Source organism: Balaenoptera musculus, chromosome 5 (assembly GCF_009873245.2).
Source record: "Balaenoptera musculus isolate JJ_BM4_2016_0621 chromosome 5, mBalMus1.pri.v3, whole genome shotgun sequence".
Taxonomy (NCBI): domain Eukaryota; kingdom Metazoa; phylum Chordata; class Mammalia; order Artiodactyla; family Balaenopteridae; genus Balaenoptera; species Balaenoptera musculus.
In genome coordinates, this window is record NC_045789.1 from 78852478 (window position 1) to 78875411 (window position 22934).

A 22934-nucleotide genomic window follows, 5' to 3' on the forward strand; every position below is an offset into this window, starting at 1 on the left:
TTATTTCAATCTTTTTTATGGCTGAGTAGTATTCCATTGTAGACATGTACCACATCTACTTTATCCATTCATCTGTCGATGAACATTTAGATTGTTTCCATGTCTTTGCTATCGTGAATAGTGCTGCTATGAACAAAAGAGTGCATGTATCTTTTTGAATTATAGTTTTGTCTGGGTGTATGCCCAGGAATGTGATTGCTGGATCATATGGTAATTTTATTTTTAGTTTTCTGAGGAACCTCCATACTGTTTTTCATAGTGGCTGCACCAACTTACATTCCCACCAACAGTGTAGGAAGATTCCCTAGAAAACTGAAGTTTAGAGAGATAAAATAGTTTGACTAAAAACATACACACTAAGTGGCAGATGTAATATTTAAGCTAACATTTATAAGACTATGGATCCTTTATTTATAACCTATAAGTTAAAACATATATAAAGTGAAGGATGTGAGGTAAGTCTTTCCCTAGGCCATTGTAGTACCTCTTGCATTATGCTCACCATTCATAAATATCATCATCACTGCTCTGGACTTAGAAGCAGTATTAGATGGAGGGAAAGAGCTCAACTCCTAATCATATTACCTTTAACCTTGTGATTTTATAGGTTTGTGCCTTGCTTGCCTCATTCATAAAATGGCCATGATAATAGTATCTGCTTCATAGTGCCATTAAAGGAAACCTTTAGCCATATCATGTAACTTAGAGCAGGGCACCATGTGTAATAAGTACTCAAAATAATAGCTGCTATTACTTAACATTTTTCTTTAGAATTACTTTTTTACCTACACAACTACATTTTTAAAAGAAACTATATTTCAGTCATAGGCAGAAATACTATATAACATGTATAAACACACGGAAACCTTAAAAACACAGTTAAAGCAAAACTCTATTATTATATTCTCTTGCCAGTCAAGATCTCTGAGCCTTAGAGTTGTCCCCTGTTTGTTAACAGGGAAGTTTTGCAAGTGTTAGAGAGAGATAAAAACATGCAAAAACCAATCTGAGATCTACTCAGAGGATCATGGATTAAAAAGGATTAAAAATAAAATAGCTGCCTCACTGTGTGAATCCATTTTATTCAAAGCTGGTATGTTATTGTCCTAAAAAAAAAAGACGGACTTACAATTCCAAAATTTAGGAAAAACATGACTGAGCATTGACTTTTATTTGCCAGGAATCATATCTTTTACTATCTTTTACTGTAAACATGCATGGAAAGTATTTGTGTTCTTTTAAAACCATAGAGAACATTTTGAGGGCATCTGCGTGATAGATCATCAAAAAAAGCGAGGAATGTGAACCATAACCTAAGCCAGAGAAAGCTGGAGCCTTCGTCATGTTAAAGGGATGCCCATTATCTCTGTTCTGAGAATGAGGAGCTATGAGCTGATGTCACTATGTGGAAAGAACAGAGGAACTTATTGGGCTGTTTAGAAGTGACGATGCATTTAAAACCAAGATGATGGAGAAAGTCTGCTTCTGCCTCAAGAGCTAAAATATCCAGATAACAAAGGAAGCCACCATCTGAGGCTCTGGTTGCTCTATTAGCTTCAGCAAAAGGTACAAGCACTCTGGCTCTCTGGAAGATCTAGATTTGTCAAACACACTGAAGGGGGACAAACGATATGTGAGGCCATATGACACAGTGACAGAAGTGGCAGACATAAGGAAACAAAAGACCCGGCTTGTACAAGGCATGGGGGAAGTGGAAAAGCCTGAGAGAAGAATGACTTTGAATACTGTGACCTCACACAGCCTCTGTCCCTGTGAGGTTATACAAGTCGAGGCAAACCATCTAAATGCTCTTGCTAAAGTCTCAGACTGGTGAAACAAAGATGATGGTTCCTACCTCTGAAGTATGCTATGAGGCTAGATTAAGATGATGTCTGTAAAGGACGTCACCTACACTGAGAATTCAACAAGGGGTGGAGGAGACCCACAAACCAAATGCAATGTATGGACAATTTTTAGATGTTGTTTTTGAACAAACTAACTATAAAAAGAGAAAAGTAAATCAGTAGGTGAATATAGGGCTGGGTAGTAGATGCTATTAAGTAATAACTACTAATTTTATTGGGTTTTGCAATGGTTTTGTGGTTATTTACTTGTTTTAAAAGTCCTTACCTTTTAAAGAAACTTATAGAATTATTTACAAATAAAGTTATAGGATAGCTGTGATTTGCTTTAAAATACTCAAACAAACAAACAAAAACCCTATTAGATGAAACAAGAGTGGCAGAAAAATGATGAGTGATGGGTCCACATAGGTTCATTGTATAGTTCCTCTATTTTTGTGTGCCTCTGAAAATTTACACACACATACACACCTTTTAAAATAAATATATAGAGATTAAAAGACACCAGCATCAGTTAATAAATATCCTGTTATTGTTTTCATCACAGACATTATTTTAACTACACACTCAGTGTAGACTTCCTGTAAGTTTGGTCCACACAATAAAAGGAAGGGCTTCTACACAGAAAGATCTAAAGACCAGAATAAGCCCATGGAGAAGCAAGACTACTGTGGAAAAAAAGTAAAAACTGAGTTTAGAGCAAGAAGAACTGACCCAGAGTGGTCTCACTTGGAGGTAAATCTAGGAATTAAGATTTTTGGAAATGAAATCACGCCATTACCAATCCCAGAAGAAACGTCCATCCATATCTTTCTTTAGCTCAGATCTTTCTTAGTTTTAAAACTGTACAACTTTTACTGCAGCCAAACTTACATTTTGTTTCTTCATTATTTTTTCAATTGCTCCTTAGAAAATGACTCTTTTTAAGGCTTCAATTTGATTATGACTTTGTCAAGAGGAAGGGATTAAATATCTCTCAGGCTTTGAAGGAGTCAGTCACAAAAGAAGACAGCTTTAGGAAACCGAGGAAACCAGATAGACTAATTCAAGACACCCCAAATGATCTAAAGAGCTGGCAGAGAGAGAAGGAAAGGGCCCTAGGGATGGCTGCAGGTATAAAGTAAGCAAGGTCTGGATAATTCAGGAAATATATGTGTAATACACATGGAACCAGTAAAGGAAAGTTGTCAAAAGCAGTCTGGAATAGATAAACCTAATTTCTAAATTAATGTCTCCAGATTCATTTTTTTATCTACGAAAGGGTGAAGCAATAGACATACCACGTGGGGTTGCAGTGAAGAGTAAATGACATAATGCATATAGAATACTTCAAACACGCCTGGCACTTACCAAGCACTCTGTCAGTGTTGACTATGGTGAATATGGTTAAAATTTTGCTCACTATTCCAAGCAGTTCTGGCCAAAGCAGATGCTTTTGATGCATAAATGCAGCTATGTGGGAGACCATATTGATTTTAAAAGCAATTCAACAAATCAAAGATACACAGCACTATTAGAACTTGCATAAGCTTCTACCTTCTCTCTTTGTTTCACTTATTAATTATAATCCCAACAAGTTTTTGTCAGTCATGAAGACCTGTCAAGTTTCCTGCTCAACTCTGAGCAAAATTCTTTCTAGAATATTCCAACAGATTTTTTTAAATTTCAGGATTGTTTTTTGCTTCTAGATAGGAATAGCCTTTCTGACAGAAAGGGTGATGTGAATGTGCCAAGAAAGGCCTGGATAGCTACAAACATCTTCCTCCCATATCTGGCCAGAGTGTGTGAAATCCCCACATTAGTCATTCCTTTGCAGGCATGAAAAGCTACTCCTAAATGTAACTGTTAGCTGGGAAAGGAAACACGTAAAGCTTTTGTCAGCTATTAAGACTCCACCTTTAATTGTTTTATCAATTTCCCCAGCATGCATTCATTTATTCTTTAATAGTTCAACAAAACATTATTGAATGTGTACTAGAGATGGGATTACAAAATTGAATGAGCTATGCTTCCAGCCCTGAGGAACTCTATCACAAAAGAAGACACTGGGTATAGTGGTTGGGAGTGCCACCATTGGAATCAGACAAACTTGGGTTCAAACAGTAGCTTTGCCATTCTCTACTTATTTCCTCTGTAGCAAACCTCTCTGTACTTCAGTTTCTTCAACCACTGACCTTTTTAGTAAATGGCTTAATAGGTGTAAATGCTTTATCAAGTTACTATCAGGGAATAACAATAAATATTAGTTATTATTATCATTACTTTTCTTATTACATGAATTAAAATTATAACAGACCATAAGTTAGTACATATTCAAAGTGCTTTGGTTGCAGATACAGTGTAGTACCTTATTCTGCCTGGGAAATTTAAGGGCTTCTTCTAAAGAGATGATAATAGAGCTAAGTGTGGAGGCAGTGCTGTCACAAGGGCAGCTGTGGGAAGAGCCACGAGGCAGTTAAGACCACAATATGTAAAAGAAATGAGACCTTAAGTGGAACTAGAGCAAAAGATGTTAGTTGGGTAAATGTAATATGAAGGGTTTGTAAGGGTAAGTTGTGGGGCTTTGTGAAGGGCCTTATAGGCCAGGGTAAGTGGCTCGGACTTTGATCAAGAGATAGAAAATGCCAATTGAGAAGTTTTAGGAGAAGAGTGAAAATCATATTTGTTTTTGAGAAAAACGACTCTATCACTTGTATAGCCTAGAGTAGAAAAGGGGACTGGTGATAGGCCTTCAAGGAGCAAGTTGCAATCATCTACTGGCTGGGACAACATTAGGGGGAATAGAGATGAAATGCAAGTTTGAACACACTCCCAAACTAAAGTCAGTGAAACACGAAGTTGTATCATAGGACAGCAGCACAAACCAGTGTCCTGGGAGCCACCCTAGGAAGCACCCACTCCACAACTTCCTCCATCTCCCAGTGCCCTCTATGTACCAACCCCCATATGTGTTTACTCTATCGCCAAATCCATTTGATCCCAAGTCCTAAATCTCTCTCCAATTCTGCTCTCTACTTGCCATCCTTACTGCTATGGTCTGAACATCAGGCCATCACCACCTCTTCCAAGGACTACCTCATTAGCCCTTTATTTCACTGTTGCTAAGCTTATCACTTTCTAATTTATCCTTATAGGCTGTCACAATGATATGCTAACAAAATTTGATCATGTCACCCTCCTGGTTAAAATTTTCCAATCACTTGCCTCTACCTATAGGACAAAAGATGAGCTCAATGAAAACTAACTAGATACCTACTTCTTCATCCTCAGTTATGGCCAGAGTCATTCCAAGAATACCAGTGGCTGAGAGATTTTGTTGTTTACTCATATGCTAAGGATCTCTGGTTTGAATCTCTTCTTTGCACATGATCTCTATATCATGAAATCAATCACATTCTTTTGACAAATTTTGACAAAAGGATCCCTCTATAACAATTTCACAGAGACATTTGGATGACCTAAATAAGACTTTCAAGGCCCTCCATAATCTTTACCCAACTTATTTCCAATATGATTTTTCCAAATCTTTCACTCAAGCCACATAGGTCTATTCATTGTCCTTTCTTGAAAGACACCTGGTGCTTTGCTACTTCTAAGTTTCAGCTCATGGCATCCCTCTTATGTGGAACCCACTGTCTCTTTCTCTCTTCCTCTCCAGAACGTAAATATTCTCTACATCTGTCTTGCTCTGTGAAGTGTCCCCAAGTCACCTCAGCCCACCGGAACCACTCCCTTTTCTGAAGTGTCCTAGTACTTACCATCTCGGCCACTTATTTGCAATTTATCATCAGTTCCTCTCTTGTGATATTACTGTATTGTTGTATTCAATTATTTATCTCTTGCATTGTTTTATAACTTTTAAAATGTGTATGCTTTATTTCCTGCACCAGAGTGTAATTTCCTTGAAAGCTAGGACTTTGACATGTATTACTTTATATATATATATATATATATATATATATTTTATATATAAAAGTGCCTCCTCCTTTTTAGGAGGGCCTAAAAAGAAGTAATACATGAGTAATATATATATAGTAGGCACTTAATTAGTAATTAACAATTAATTAGTAATTGTTAATTGACATGGCTGATATAGCTACAGGAGAAAAAAGATTTGTAGTTCATGAACTAGAAAATTGTTTGAATTAATGAACATCATTTTTTACTTATTAAATGTTACAATTTTAACAGAATATATCCAAATACATCAATTACTTATTTTTGTTACATTTTCCCAGACAGGAAAGAATGTATGTGCTTCCTTTATAAAAGAATTAGTGAAAGTCATATGACAAAACAGTGCACAGTTCTTAGTTTAGTTATACTGCCCACTGAGCAGAGAAAACCTTCCCTTTTACGGACAGAGGGTTAAGGAGGAAAGAGGCGGAGGAGGCACAGAGATGGAGAAAGGGGAAGAGGGAGGGAAAGAGATGGGGAAAGAAGAGGAGAAGAGGGGAGAAGGACAAGGAAAGGGAGGGGGAAGCAGAAGAGGAAGGAGAAGGAAAAGAGAAGGGAAAGGTTCTCTTCTGATTAAATCGGTGGGCAAAGCATTTCCCAAAAAAGAATGCAGTATCCTGTTGCTGACTAAACCAGTTTTGCTCATTTTCTTCCTTTCACATGTCATGTACAATATAAAGTCTATTTTTCACTGACATGGTCAAAACTGTGTCTTTGAGGATCATTCTGATGGCTTAGAGGAAGTTTAGACTACAGGTAGGAAGGGCATGTCTAGGCAGTGCCAAGGGGCGCCAGCATTGAAACACCGGGGAGAGTGAGGAGGCTTTTAAAACTTGCACGGGTTAAGGAAATTGACATGATAGCTCTACGTACCAAGATTCTAGTGACTTTCTTCTATAATTGGTAGGGGGTGGAGTATGAAGCAACATAGTATTGTAATTAACTCTTGTACAGAAAGCATGAAACTAAGTTATCAAAAATCCATTCCCCCCAACACACACAACCTGATTTCTCTTACAGGTTTTTTAAGATCCATGCTTTTTCTAATCTGCTTTCTTAATAGTTACCAATAGCGTTAAAAGTTCCATTTCATTGTTGAACCTTAATATAATTTTGTAAACTATTACAACTAAAAAGCCTGGGTAGAATTGAAATGCCTGTGAGTGTAAAAATTTTCAGTAGTTGGAAACTTCTCATTTATTTAATCAAGATTGTTCTCTAGTAGTTCATATCGTTAGGGAAAAAAAAAATCAGATAGAAAAGAAAGTCAAGGGACTTCCCTGGAGGTCCAGTGGTTAAGGTTAAGACTCCACGCTTCCACTGCAGGGGGAGTGGGTTTAATCCCTGGCTGGGGAGCTAAGATCCCACTTGCTGCTCAGTGCGGCCAAAAAGAAAAAAGAAAAGAAAGTCAACCCTGGCAGGGCAGCGAGATGGCAATGAAAGTCCAAAGTGGTAAGAAAGTGGTGATTCTGAAGAACTGAATGTCTCATCAGCCTCTGCATGCTTCCTCCCTTTGACACAGCAAGTTATTTAATGTGGTGAGAAAGTAAGTGTTGAAGCAGTATCATTATTTACTAGAAATCACATGTCAGGAGTTCAGTTTAAAAAAAAAAAGAGGAAGTTCAGGCTAAGCAAAGCCTGGGTCAACGGCTGGCTTACGTAAATGTGAAGGTTATGTATGACTGGGATGCTGCAGCCTCAAACAGAGCCCACAGAAGCGGCCACCTGGAGCCCTTCTCTCCTTCAAAGCAAAGCCTCTGAGCAGACAGGAAGAGTCAGCACCCAAAGGCAGCCACAACACAAACTGGTGCAAATAACGGAACAGCACAGACAGTCACCTATGTGACTTGATTTCAGAAGCACACACGCATGCCGCTTCCTGCCACCTAAAAAAATCTTTGACAGTTCTCTGAAACTTGCCTTGTTTCTGCCAAAGCACAAATAGACATAATGTGAACTGAATTGACTTGAATATTCTGTAAAATGAGGACGTTTGAAGCATCACTTAGGAAAAATTTAGAGATAAATCATCCTTCTTTTCAGCCATACATTTTCACATATATTGACTCTGATCGTTTTCAGAAGATCATATTGAAACGTCAACTATCACCAGGACCCTCTTTGTCTCTCAAACCTCATCCCTTTTCTCTGTCCCTCATGTGTGCATTCACCATGATAGTCTTCCTTCGAGCCCTTGATGAGAAGCTCATGCCCATTGCAGTCTGGGTGCTTGCCATTTGCCTCCCTGGGTGCTCTCCTGGCCACACGAGTGCACAGGCCTCTTGTCACTGTAACTCCTCAGCCCAGAAGACACCTCCACAGTGAAGCCCTTACTGGCCATCCCGTCTGTAAGTGTCCACTGCCAATTCTGTCTATCCTCTGATGCTGATTTACTTTTCTTCTTGATGCTTCTTATGTTCCTCTTTAAACTTTTGGTATTTAACATGCAAGCTCTATTTATGAATTCACCCAGTTAACAAACATTTGTTGAGCACCTAACGTATGCCAGACATTATTCTAGGTCCTTGTGATTCATCGGTGAACGAAACAGATAAAGGTCCCTGCCCTCAAGGAACTTATGTCCTGGTTGTGGAGTGGAGGTGCTCCTATGATAAACGTAATAAATGAGGAAATACATGTTCAAAGATAAAAATGCTTTAGAGGAAAAAAAAAAAATCAGAGCAATTTAAGGAGGATCAGGAGTGTCAGGTTGTGTGTGTTGGAGCTGACTGCAATAAGAAATAGAATCAAGGTGGGCCTCAGAGAGAGGATGAAATTTGATCAAACTGAAGGAGATGAAGGTGTTAGCCATGCAGGTATCTGAAACCAAGTCATTGCAGGGTTTGGGGCAGAGGCAGGAGTTGGCTGATGGTTTAAAGGCTCACTCTGCCCTCTGAGCTGAGAGTAGTCTGTAGAGGGGCACGGGAAGAATGAGACCGTATACATAGGAACACCACTGTATGCCTGGCCCATGAAGACAAGAAGTGTTTGTTGAATGAATTAATATATGAATGAATGGAATATGGAGGCTGAAGAATAAGAGATCCTCACAAGCATGAAGTAATGGACGATATGTTCACATCTTTGGGAAACAAACGTAGTACATTAAGGTCACATCTTATAATTATTTGTATGTGAATACGTGTGTGTTTATATCTATATACATATATATGAATATTTACTGCTTGCCTTCTCTGTGGAAAACACTTTGAGTTTTGACAGATGCCTTCACCTAATTTATGCCACGTCCATAAATGTATGCATAATGTAGTTTTCATTAATGCTAAGCTCCATATAATGTGACTACTTCCATTTCCTGAAAAATAGCACGTTCTAATACTGCCTAGCTGAGATGCCTTTTTTTTTAATTCTGAACTTTATGGAAGAAGTCTGTTCTCATAAAAACAGAGGTCATGGTTTCAATTCCCATTTAGATATGTTAGCTTTAAATGAGGAAAAAAATTTCTCCAGCCACAGATTCTTTCTCAATGCCAAAAAGTTACTTGTGAAAACTCAGTTTAGGCATGAGAAAGGGCCAAAAGAGTGAATCCAGAAAGCCCTATACAAACCAATTTGGAGAAAAAAAAAAAACAGGTGGCATACTGGCTGTAGATAAATATATGAAAGGCAGCAGACATTTAAAATGTAATGTTTTTTAAAAGTGCCAATGTAGTTTCGAGATGATAAATTTCAAGGTTGGACAATTTTAAGGTTTGAAAAATTGTCTCATTTATCTAATAATTTACAAATAATTATCAAATGTGTACTATGCCCGGCACCGACAATACAAATTGAGCACGACAGTGGATGTGTTTGTATGGTTGATTGCACTCATTCCCAACCAAGGTAACATCACTCTCAAGGAGAGAAAATTTGCTCTTGGGCAAGACAAAAAAGCCTAAACTTTTAACGTATGAAACATAGATATACATACAATGCATAAACAGACATACAGTCTAAAGATCCCTTAGGAAGGCAAAAACAGACAAAAAAAGGTTGAGAAACACTTGTCTATTGGAAAGCTAGGGATTATGATAAAATAAGATAACTGCAGTGATAGGAAAAGTATAGAAGGTTGTGGAAACACACACCAGGAACACCTAACTTGGTGTGAAGGGGAGGTCAGGAAAGGCTTCCAGGGAGAAGTCACACTTCAGCAGAGCTGTATGGGATGACCAGTAGGGACTGCTCAGGCAAGCAGGTGGAGGGTGTTGTTCTAGAATCAAAGCAGAGGAAGAGCTCATGCACAAGATATGGACAATCACTAGCACAGACTTTCCTTGAGGAAACTCTATATAAACCCCTTAATTATATAGCTTGGCTAAGTTGGCTAATTAACTCACAATGTCAGATAGGCCATAGAGAAAACACTACAAACTGAAAGTTGAATTTGGGTCACATTTTGTACCTCAAGTGTGTCCTCTCTCACATAGGAGTCTTTCTTTCCATTGTCCACCATCATCACAGTGAGACTTTCACCACTTCCTACCAGAGAATTCCAACAGCCCCCCTTACTTGTCTCCCTCTGCTTACCCCATACATCAGAACAACATAGCGATCTTAGGAAGTAAAGTGCTAAATCAAGCTACCAAGAGATCACCCCTGATGTATCCTTTCTCTGCTCTCAAATCTTCATGTTGATCCAAATCAGCTCCTTGGCCTGACAGCTAAGTGTTTGAATAGGCAGGCTCTAAATGACTGACGTGAGAGAACTCAAGTATTCCTTTAAGTCAACAGTTCCTAAACTTGTAGAATCTAATGAACTCTATAGACCTCCCCGCATTCATCCAGTCACAAATATTTAGAGTGCCTACAATATGCCCAACACTGTTCTAATTACTGACACTAGAGCTGGAATAGGGTAGACAAGGTCCTTAGCTCATGGGACTTGCTCTCTCAAGGAGGAAAGTCAAGTAGAAATTAAATAAACAAATAAATAAATCTAATAATTTCAATTGATGGTAAGCATTATGAAGTAAGTTTTAAAAGGGTCAGGAGCTAAAGAGTGACTTGAGATAAGGAGATGGAGGAATAAGGATAAGGAGGTGATAGTTGAGCTGAGACCTGACTAATAAGAACCAGTTTCATGACTATCTGAGGGAAGAGACCCCCAAACATAGGGAACAGCAAGGGCAAAGGCCCTAAGATGGAAATGAAAACTCACAGAGGAAAAACCAATAGTGGGTGTACACTGCTCTAGCTATACCATTCTTAAAATATAATTTTCAGTATCAGTGGTTTACTAGACTATGCTACCCTACACATGCCTCCCAAGAACTCCAGGATCTCCCCAAAACCAGCAAGTAAAGGGTTAATGACTCTAGGACCCTGCTCAAATGGCTACTTTCAATGCGAATGACGAGAACCCATGTCCTATCATTTGTGAAATAATTTTAATATCACCTCTACACTAAAGCATGGTATACATGAAATTGTCATACAACTTCCTGGGAGAACCCGAATGTCCTGAAATCCATCCTGTATCCTTGACTAAGAATCCTAGTGTTATCTGCTAAAGAGGAAATAGCACACAGTGGTTGCCTATGTGTGAAGCAGATTTTCTGGGTATGAATCTCACTTCTGACGCTTACTTAGTTACGGGTCCATGGGCAAGTTGCCTAAAATTTCAAAGCCTCAGTTTCCTATAAAATGAGAACAGTGATAATGCTTCATATGATTTTTGTGAGGATTTAATGATACAGTGCATGGAAAGCATTTGAAAGATGTTTGGCACATTGGAAATTATTTTAATGGTGGTTATACGAATTCTGAATTCCTGCCTACCATCCCCGGTCAAATTCATTCCATTTCCTCAGCCTAACATACTTTTTTCTTCATTCCCAATGGCCAAATTTCTGCAAACTTACAAAGCTCAGATAAAATGCCACAACCACCATGAAACTTCTATTGATTTTAGCTTCCAGAAAAACAATTTCCCTCCTCTGAATAACTATTTGTACACTGTTTATACCATTAGTCTAATTATTCACAATCTTACAAGGTGATTTTGTATACATGTTTTGCATACTCTGCTAGATTGTAAACAATTTTGAGCAATGATATCCTATAGAAATATAGTTTGAAACACACAATTTCAACTATTCTAGTTAGCCACATAAAAACTTTTTAAGCATATGAGATTAATTTTAATAATATATTTTTGTTTAACTCCATAACCAAAATATTATAACTTACTATGAAATCATTATGAGCAAAATAACAAAATATTTTCTATCTTTTTGTACTAACTCTTTGAAATCCAATGTGGATTTGACACTTATGGTACATCTAAATTTGGACTAGCCATATTTCAAGTGCTCCATAGACACATGTGGATAGTGGCTGCATCCAGGACAAATAGCTTTAGGGCATGTATTATCCTATATAGCTCTGTATTTATCAGAATGCCTAGCATAGCACACTTCCTATTTCAGAAGTTCAGTTAATATTTGTCAAGGGCTTCCCTGGTGCCACAGTGGTTGAGAATCTGCCTGCTAATGCAGGGGACACGGGTTCGAGCCCTGGTCTGGGAAGATCCCACGTGCCGCGGGGCGACTAGGCCCGTGAGCCACAGCTACTGAGCCTGCGCGTCTGGAGCCTGTGCTCCGCAACGAGAGAGGCCGCGATAGTGAGAGGCCCGTGCACCATGATGAAGAGTGGCCCCCACTTGCCACAACTAGAGAAAGTCCTTGCACAGAAACGAAGACCCAACACAGCAAAAATAAATAAATAAATATATAAATAAATAAATTTTTTTTAAAAAGTCAAATTAAAAATGAGAATGGCTACAACCAAATTCTTTAAAAAAAATTGTCAAATTAATGGCTTACTTTACTAATTTATTCAAAATCAGTACAAGATCTAATCCCATAGAAAACATGTTTCTGCTATTCATAACACAAGTAAAACCATGTAAAACTACTTCTGGCTTTCTTTAAATGATAAAAAGTTTGTTCTTCCTCTGGAGTGATAAATTTTTCAGTTATATTTCTCATTAGAATGTAGTTTAGAAGTACAAGTCCTGGATCACTGAAAGAAATAGTACATACAACAATAAAATTATTTACTTTTTGTTTCATGTGTTGAGAGAATTCATTCCTACACTCCTGATAAGAATAAGAATTTTAGAAAAAAGTAATTAACTCTTTTTAAAAATTGAGGTAAAATTGGTATGTTATCAATACATTATATACGATTCAGGTGTACATTACAATTTGATATCTGTATACACTACAAAGTGAACAACACCAAAAATCTAGTTACCAGTCATCACCATACAACTGACATCTTTAACCATTTTGTCCCCCAAACCCCCCTCCTCTCTGGTTGGTAATCACCAATCTGTTATCTGTATCTATGAGTTTGTTTTTGTTTTGGTTTGTTTGATCATTTTTTTGTATTTTAGATTCCACAGATGAGTGAAATCACATGGTATTTATCTTTCTCTGTCTGACTTATTTCACTTAGCATTGTACCGTAAAAGTCCAGCCATGTTATTGCACATCGCAAGATTTCATTCTTTCTATTGCTGAGTAGTATGCCATTGTGTATATATACCACATCTTCCTTATCCATTCATCCATCAATGGACACTTAGGTTGTTTCCATAGCTTGGCTATTGTAAATAATACTGCAATGAAGATAGGGTGCATATATCTTTTCAAATTAGTATTTTTGTATTCTTTGGATAAATACCCAGAAGAGGAAGAGCTGAATCATATGGTAGTTGTATTTTTAATTTTTGAAGAATCTTCATACTGTTTTTCATAGTTGCTGGACCAATTTACATTCCCACCAATTTACATTCCCACCAACCCCAAAGTGTATAAGGGTTCCCTTTTCTCCACATCCTCTCCAATACTTGCTATTTCTTGTCTTTTTGATAATAGCTATTCTATACAAGAGGTTTGAGATGATATTTCATTTTGGTGCTGATTCTCATTTCCCTAATAACTAGTGATGTTGAATATCTTTTCATGTGCCTATCAACCATCTGTATGTCTTCTTTGGAAAAGTGTCTATCTGGTTTCTCTGCCCACTGTCTAATTGAGTTGCTTCTGTTTTTGTTGTCATATTATATGCATTCTTTATATATTTTGGATATTAACCCCTTCTCAGATATAGGATTTGTAAATATTTTTTCTCATTCAGTAGGTTCAACTTTTATTTGGATGATGATTTCATTCACTATGAAGAAGCATTTTACTTTGATGTAGTTGAATTTGTTTATTTTCATTTTTGTTCCCTGTGCCTTTGCAGTCAGATCTACAAAGACATTGCTAAGACCAATGTCAAGGAGGTTATGCCTATGTTTTCCTCTAGGATTTTCTTGGTCTTACATGCAAGCCTTTAATCCATTGGAGTTAATTTTTATGCATTGTGTAAGATACTGGTCTAGTTTCAGTCTTTTGCATGTGGATGTCCAGTTTTCCCAACATGATTTATGGAGGAGACTATCCTTTCTTTGTAGTATGTTCTTGGCTCCAATGTCTTAATTTAATTGTCCGTATGTGTGGGTTTATTTCTGGCTTCTCAGTTCTGTTCCATTGATCTGTGTGTCTGTCCTTATACCAATACCGTACTGTTTTGATTACTATAGCCTTGTAATATAGTTTGAATCAAGGTGCTTGATCCCTCCAGCTTTGTTTTCATTCTCAGGATTGCTTTGGCTATTTGGGACCTTTTGTGTTTCCACACAAATTTTAAAATTATTAGTTCTAGGTCTGTGAAAAATGCCTTTGGAATTTTGTTAGGGATTGCATTAAATCTGTAGATTGCTTTAGTTAGTATGAACATTTTGACTATTTTAATTCTTCTAATCCATGAGCACAGGGTATTTTTCCATTTATTTGTATCTTCTCCAATTTCTTTTATCAATGTCTTACAATTTTTAGTGTATAGGCCTTTCATCTCCTTGGTTAAATTTATTACTAGCTTTTTTTTTTATACAATTGTAAATGGGATTGTTTTCTTAAATTCTCTTTCTGATAGTTCATTATTAGTGTATAGAAATGCCACAGATTTATTTATATATTGATTTTGTATCCTGCAACTTTACTGAATTGATGAATTAGTTCCCACAGTTTTTGGTAGTGTCTTTAGGGTTTTCTGTATATATTATTATACCATCAGCAAATAGTGACAATTTTACTTTTTTAAAAATTTTGGATTCCTTTTACTTATTTTTCTTGTCTAACTACTGTAGATAGGACCTTTAGTACTAAATTAAATAAAAGTGGCAAGAGTGGGCATCCTTGTCATGTTCCTGATCTTAGTGTAAATGCTTTCAGCTTTTCACCATTGAGTATGATGTTTGCTGTAGGCTTGTCATGTATGGCATTTATTATGTTGAGGTAACTTTTCTCTATACCTGCTTTGTTGATAATTTTTATTATAAATGGATGTTGAATTTTGTCAAAATTTTTTTCTGCTTCTATTGAGATGATCATACGATTCTTATCCTTTATTTTGTTAATGTGGTATAACACATTGATTGATTTGGAGATGTTGAACTATCCTTGCATCCCTGGGATAAATCCCACTTGATCCTGGTGTATGATTCTTTTAATGTATTGTTGGATTCACTTTGCTAACATCTTGTTGAGGATTTTTGCATCTACGTTCATCAAGGATATTGGCCTGTAATTTTCTCTTTTTCGTGGCGTCCTTGTTTGGTTTTGGTATCAGGGTAATATTGGCTTCATAAAAAACTTTTGGAAGCGTTCTCTCCTTTTCAATATTTTGGAAGAGTTTGAGAAGGATAGATAGTAAATATTCTTTTGAATGTTTGTTAGAATTCATCCATGAAACTGTCTGGTCCTGGACTTTTGTTTGCTGGGAAGTTTTTGATCATTGTTTCAATCTCCTAACAAGAAATCAGTCTATTCAGATTTTCTATTTCTTCATGACTGAGTCTTAGAAGATTTTCTTGTTTCTAGGAATTTATCCATTTCTTGTAGGTTGCCTAATTTGTTGGTATATAATTGTTTGTAGTAATTTCTTATGATCTTTTTTATTTTTGTGGTATCAGTTGTAACTTCTCCTCTAGATGTAACATTTATAAATATATATGCAGACAGTATAGGAGCACCAAAATAAATAAAGCAAATATTAACTGACCTAAAGGGAGAAATTGACAACAATACAGTAATAATAAGGGGCTTTAATATTCCACTTACATCAATGATAGATCATCCATACAGAAAACTAATAAGCAAACATCAACTTTAAACAACACATTAAACCAAATGAACCTAATAGATATATATAGAGAAAGAATATTCCATCTAAAAGCAGCAGAATACACATTTTTCTCAAGTGCATGTGGACCATTCTCCAAATAGGTCACGTGTTAGGTCACAAAATAAGTCTCCATAAATTCAAGGAGATTGTAATCCTGTCAAGCATCTTCTCCAAACAACAGTGACATGAAACTAGTAATCAACTATAAGAAGAAACTGAGAAAATCACAAAAATGTGGAGATTAATCAACATGCTACTGAATAAGCAATGAGTCATTAGGAATTTGAAGACAAAATCAAAAACTACATAGACAAATGAAAACAGAAACAGGACATACCAACATCTATGCTAAAGCAGTTCTAAGAGGAAAGTTCATGACGATACAGGCTTACTTCAAGAAACAAGAAAAATTGCAAATAAGCTAACTTTACACCTGAAAGAACTAGAAAAAGAAGAACAAAAAAGTCCAAATTTAATCGAGGAAGGAAATAATAAAGATTAGAGTGGAAATAAATGAAATAGAGTCTGAAAAGACAGTATAAATGATCAATGAAACTAAGAGTTGGTTCTTTGAAAAGATAAACAAAATTAACAAAACTTTAACTAGACTAACCAAAAAGAAAAAAAAAAAGAACTCAAATAAACAAAATCAGAAATGAAAGAGTAATTAACTCTTAAAACAAACGTGCAGGATTTGGTAAGTCTCACTGAAAATATTTTGATGTCATTTTCCTTGTCACCACATGATTTTTCTAAAATTGTTGTGTTCTGAAAGGTATTCAATGTTTTTATAAATGATTTTTTTCAGTTACTCAGAATCAGTTACAGAAAATGAATGACATTTTTTCAATAGTCATTAACAACATACTGTCAGGACCAGACCAACTTGAATTGTTCCTATTACAAAGTTGATATGGAAGAAAGTAGAAATCCTGACATGCATTCTATCACTCTTGTAGCTTATCCTTCCTTATCAACATTATTCCTATCTTTCCTTTCAACCATAAGTATCCATATGTATGCAATATTGAATTTGGTAGAGAATTATAGAGAATTAACAAAATACAGTAATTAGGGAAGTAAAATTACTCACCTTTGGCAATTTCAATGGTAATTTGCAAATTGGCAACTGATCATTGTTTTCGTTAAGTACAAGAGATTGATCCAAGTTGTGGACTATCTTTTCTTTAGGTACTTTATAAACTACAATGGTACCCTTATAATGAGGGCAGCTATAGTTTCCAAATTCATCCACCTCTTTGATTTGGAGTTCCAGTCTAGGTTTCCTTTGTAAATGAAAAATAAGCTTGTAGTCTTTTCCATAATCCTTCCCATTGCCTAAATAGAAGTAAAATGCATTTGTTACTATTAATATATACCACTTTTTTTACTTATTTTTTAAAAATCCAAATAATCATTCATTTTAAAAAATTTGTCTTTTTTGTGTCAATACCTCTTGTCAAAACATAACCTAATAAAGCAGCACTAGGCTGAGACTGTATAAATTACTAAAATGATTCTCATCTACACTTGGACCAGGTGCTCTCTAGCTGCTTCTAGATCTAATAATCTTTGATTTTCTTTTTCTTTTTTTATGCATTTGTGGGGGTCATCATCAATCTGATTTTCTTTTTCTATTCCATTTTGCTACAGCAAGAAACCATTGGAAATACTCATCTCTTTCTCTACTTAGAAAATTATTTTTACTTTTTAAGAATGATATTTTTCCTTTCCCTTAACTATTCATATCACGTTGCACACTATCACGACCTCACAACAGACATTCTAGAACTGTGTTCTCCTATACGGTAGCCACTAGCAAAATGTGGCTTTTAAAATTAAAGTTAAAACTAATTAAGATCAAAATTTCAATTCCTTAGGCGCTCTAACCACATTTCAAATGTTCAATAGCCACATCTGTCTAGTAGCTACCATATGGGAGAGTACATATATAAAACATTTTCACCATGCAGAAATACAGTGCTGTCCTAGAACTGCCAAATGGAATAGTTTCTAGATTTAATAGTTACTGAAAACCTGGTGAATTCTCCCCAAACAAGCATATGTAAAAGTCTTCTCAACTGTCCACTGAAAATAATGGAGCTTTAGTGAACATAACATTTCACTCTTGGGGGTTTTACCATGACAGTCAGGATATTTCACCTTCTCATTGAAAGAGTAAAACAGACACTACGATATTCATAAAGCAAGTGTGCATTACCCTTAGCAAAATTTAAAAGTAAGCTGTAATGTAGTGGTTATAATATGTTTCTGACATAAAGATCTAGATCCATGTTCAGCCTCTAATATTTACCTACGCCGTAATATTTATCCAGTTCTTGCACATCTCTGAACTTCTTGGAGCCTTAACTTCCTTACCTTTAAAACGAGAAATAAAAACTTACCTCCTAGGATTGTTCTGGGAATGAAATGAGGTAGTATGTATAGAATGATTGGCACAGGGCCTGGCACATAATAAAGGCTCAGTAAATAATAGCAATGACAGCAAATGAGAAGAACGAAGAAGCATTCTTACATTGTTTTGAATTTGTATGACAAAAAACAACCCACTTAAATTTTTTAAAGAACTGTCAATATGAAGCTTTTATATCTAAGTTGTAACTTTCTGCTGCTCTCAGAGGCCTGAAAGTTGACTGCCCAGAGCTTTCTCTTTCTCTCTCTTTCTCTCATGGGAAGCTTTCCCTCTTGCATTCTGTGAGAGGTGTAGATGACACTAATGCTTTTCTCCTTGTTGTGACTGCTAGAGGTCATTTTGATGAATTTCTAAAGCACAATTAAATCTAGAATTAGAAAAACTCCAGGTTATGGAAGGTATAGGAGTATGTCCCTTTGCATAAGTCTACATTTTAGAGGCAACCTGGCTCCTTGAACAAAACAGATTCCTAGGACATCCTAGGACAGGCATGACTAGCCAGGGTTTGCTTTAAAAGTTTCATTCTGGTAAGAAAAAAAAAGAAAGGGAAAAAGAAAAAAAAGATAAATTAGTTGGAGTCACTGAAATGTCATCTAGTAAATAGTAAATAAGAGTTTCTAGATCACTGTGGGAACACTTAGCAAACTTCTACTTCCATGCCACTAGACTACTACCAAGAAAAATGTTGCTACTTTTGTCCCAACAGAATATAATTTAGTAAATTTCTCCTTCCACTCCTTGAACGATACTCCCTGCCAGGTATACAATTACTCATAAGGGATAATGTATATAAGTATATAAAGATTGGAGGATGAGGCGTAGTCACATTGGTTCTACCTATTTCTAAAACTTATCTACCTCGTATTGCCAGTTAATTTAAAAAAATAAAGATTTGTAATGTAAATCTCTAAGAATCACATTTATATATGAAATAAGGATGAAATTATTGAGGATCTCTAGTAATAAATAGCATGATCTTAGTGTTATCATAGAAAGTATTATGTAGACTTAAGTTGCAGTTTCACTGTTGCTAAGATGTAACACTATATTTTGAAGACCCTTTGTCACAGAAAAAAACAGAACCAAAAAAAGAACAAATAGCACAAAGAAATTGCATTATTTTATTTTTTTCTCCCACTCTGGCATATTTAGAGAAGTAAAACCAAAAGTCATTCATTACATACCAAAATTATGAAAGCAATCATTAGTTGACATTTTGAGACCCTCTTTCTCGTCAACATATTATGTACATAGTTCCTAGTAGGGATAGTAGGATAGGAGCTATACAATAAATATTTGCCATTTAAAGAACTAAAGAATTTATTTATTTATTTATTTATTTATTTATTTATTTATTTATTTATTTATTTATATTTTGTGAGTTACTAGATATTTCTTATAGCAATGTATTTTCTTCTCAATAATGCATATTGGAACATTTTTCATTGAAGACATAGGAAGTACAAACATAGACCTATATGCTTTTGCTTAGAAAAGTCACATGAAGAAGTGACATGCTACCAACACAGCAGAAGACTCTCATGAGAACCACTGGTTCAGGATATTTCTGTGTCCTAACACATCTCCACCAGTTCTAGGTACTTTCACCATAAGCATCTTTGCTGTAGACATCTTTGCCACAAGCCTTTTTTCCAGCACATTTTTGCTATATAACTATCTGGCCATAAGGCAATTTTGCGTAAAAGATAAAATAACTGGTTAACAGTTTGGTTTGACATATGCAACAAAAAAATCATGACAGATGACGATGTTTTACCCCAAGAATTGGTTTCTTATTTCGAAACACACTACACTGGGGGAGAAAGGCTGAGACTGAGAGCCTGGCAGGCCCAGGGTTGAAACCACATTTCCCATAGAACTTTGGAACATCTGTCAACAGACATGTGACAATATGCAAAGGACAAACAGTGTAGAAGGTTTTGCAATGCAACACAAAGCTCAGTTACAAATACGCATCCTAGTATGTGGAAACGGATACCTCTTTCAGTGAAGGATGAAGTTTTAGTGAATAAGAAAAAGTGCAATGCCAAACAGAAAGATGAATAAACAAGTAAAAAAAAGTGTATAAAATACTATGAACAAAAGACTTGGAAGACAAGCGCTTAGGTACAACACACAAAATAAAATCAGTTATCTGTGCAGCATTGTCATGAATCTACACATATTTTAATTGTATTTAAATATTTTGTTTCGCAGTAAAGTCTTTATAATTTTGTTATTCATTTTTCATGTTTCATTATGTGCTTTTAAATGTCCCTCTTTTATTTTTTGCCATTATACCTTTTATGGCAAAATTGCCTTATGGCTAATTAGTTATGCAGTAAAAATGCTTGCGGCAAAGATGTATATGGCAAAGATGCTTATGGCGAAAATACCAGAAACAATTTCTAATACCTTTGCCTCTAAGGCTCCATCATCCCTTGCTTGATTCATTGTAATGGCTCATTAACCTGTCTCCCTGATGCTACACTTGCCTTATACCATCTAATCTCAACACAGATATAATCTGACCCAGATCATGTGACACCCCTGTTGAAAATCCATCTTGGCTCCCCACTTCATTTAGAATAAAAGGAAAAGTCCTTGAAATGGCCTTCAAGGCATGACCAGTACCTACCTCATCTCCTCTAACTCTCCTCCCCTCCCTCTCATCCAGCGATCCCAGCCTTCTTGCTCTGCCTGGGACAAATTCTCCTGAGATAGGATCATGGCTTGCTCTCTCCAAGTCTCTGCTGAAATGGCACTTTCTCTGACGAGTCTATTTAAAATTGCAAATCTTCCACTCTCTCTGAGACTTTCTATTTCCTTTCCTTTATTCTTCTGTAAGGAACTTTCCACCTCATTAAGCTGTACATTTTATTATTTATTTGCTTCTTCTCTGTGTCTCTCCAGTAAAATATAATGTACATAAGGACAGGGAATCTTTGTTAAATGAGTAAAAGGAAGGTCATTCTAACATTCTAACACGTGTGTCTGGGAAAACTATTTCTCTGGGCCAAAGGGTATTTGGGGCAACTTGGACACACACAGACCTCTTCGGGGCATTACTCGATGTTATGAGTGGTGCCAAGGTGTCATTATATAAAATTCTGTCTGCCTGTTTCCTAACACTTTATGAATTTTCTGAGCACTAGGGGCTTAGATGTGATGCAATAGAAAGCTTAAGTGCTGAATCAACAGCTCTAACCTAGAGAGAGAAAGCAGATTCTAGCTGTGTCCAGAAGAATGCCAAAGGCCAATATAAAAACCAAAGGAACACCTAGTTTATTTTCTCTTAGAAGTAGAAATTATCTCCATGTCCCAAGGTCCTCAGTCAAAAGAATCATCTGTATTCTATATAAGGAATATAGAGATTTTGATATTTCTCAGAGGGCAGTCATCTAAATTTATTAATTAAAGTTTTAAATACTTTTAATCACATAATACTATAATGTTAAGTTTGTTCCAAAGCTTTTGACTTCATTCTTCAAACAAATACTTCTTCTAGCTTTTAGGCACCTCCCTAAAATAAAGCAGGCCCACCAATAAAACAGGCCCTCCTTTCATGGCACTGTAGTCAGAGACACTGACATTGATCAAACAATTAAAAAATAAACAGAAGATTATATCTATGACAATGTCCACTAAGAGAATTACACAAGGATCTGAATAAGTAAAATAAGAACAGATGTAATCAGGAAAGATAGGAAAAGTTTCTCCAAACGTGATCATTATAAATGAGATAGGAAAATACAGTAAGAGATGACTGGAGAAGAGGGTGGAGATGGATTGAGGGGAGGACCTCCAGGCAGACAACCTCTGGCAGTTTGTATCTGAGATTCACAGAGGCTACCACAGGCCCTGATGGAAGGATGAAGTATCAATTCTTTACTGAGGGTCTTGTTCCTCTTAGATGGAGAAAATCCAGTGAAGCTCCAGATCTGGCCATAAGTCTCTAGAAAAGGCAAAGGAGAAAGGATCCTGGCATCCTGACTGACTCATTTTCTTTGAGTGAAGAGGAGTTCTTCTTCATTCCTATATGGAGGGACCGCACACATGCTGCCTGTCTCCAGGCACTCTTATTTTAGCATATACTCCCTATTCCCCATTATAGGCAATAGTACACTCAACCATTGCCTTTGAGAAGCACAGTAACTCTGTCCTGTTTGGAGCAGGAGGTAAACACAGCTGCTGTCCCAAGTACTACAGGAAGTCATTTGCATCACTAGTTTGGGTGGGACACTTCCAGGTTTTGACTCTCTTCTTACAGGGATTATCCTAGCGTAGTTTCTACTCCAGAAGCCAAGTAGGAAGGGATATCTTCCACCCTTCCTTCCTCTCCTCCTCTCCTTTCCCTTCCCCTTTTTCTGACATTCTGTCACTCACTCCATAGGTCCCATCAGCTGGCTCAGATGGCTGAGACTCTGCATGTGAAAGTG

At 36.4% G+C, this 22934-nt stretch overlaps 1 protein-coding gene across 1 annotated transcript in view; it reads right to left on the reverse strand.

The window, feature by feature from the left end:
• DTHD1 (death domain containing 1) overlaps positions 1-22934 on the reverse strand; it is a 72317-nt gene that overhangs the window by 19756 nt on the left and 29627 nt on the right. Inside the window, exon 8 of the mRNA XM_036853210.1 lies at positions 17155-17399. Coding sequence (XP_036709105.1) covers positions 17155-17399 — 245 coding nt within the window. The remainder of the gene's footprint in view (positions 1-17154; positions 17400-22934) is intronic.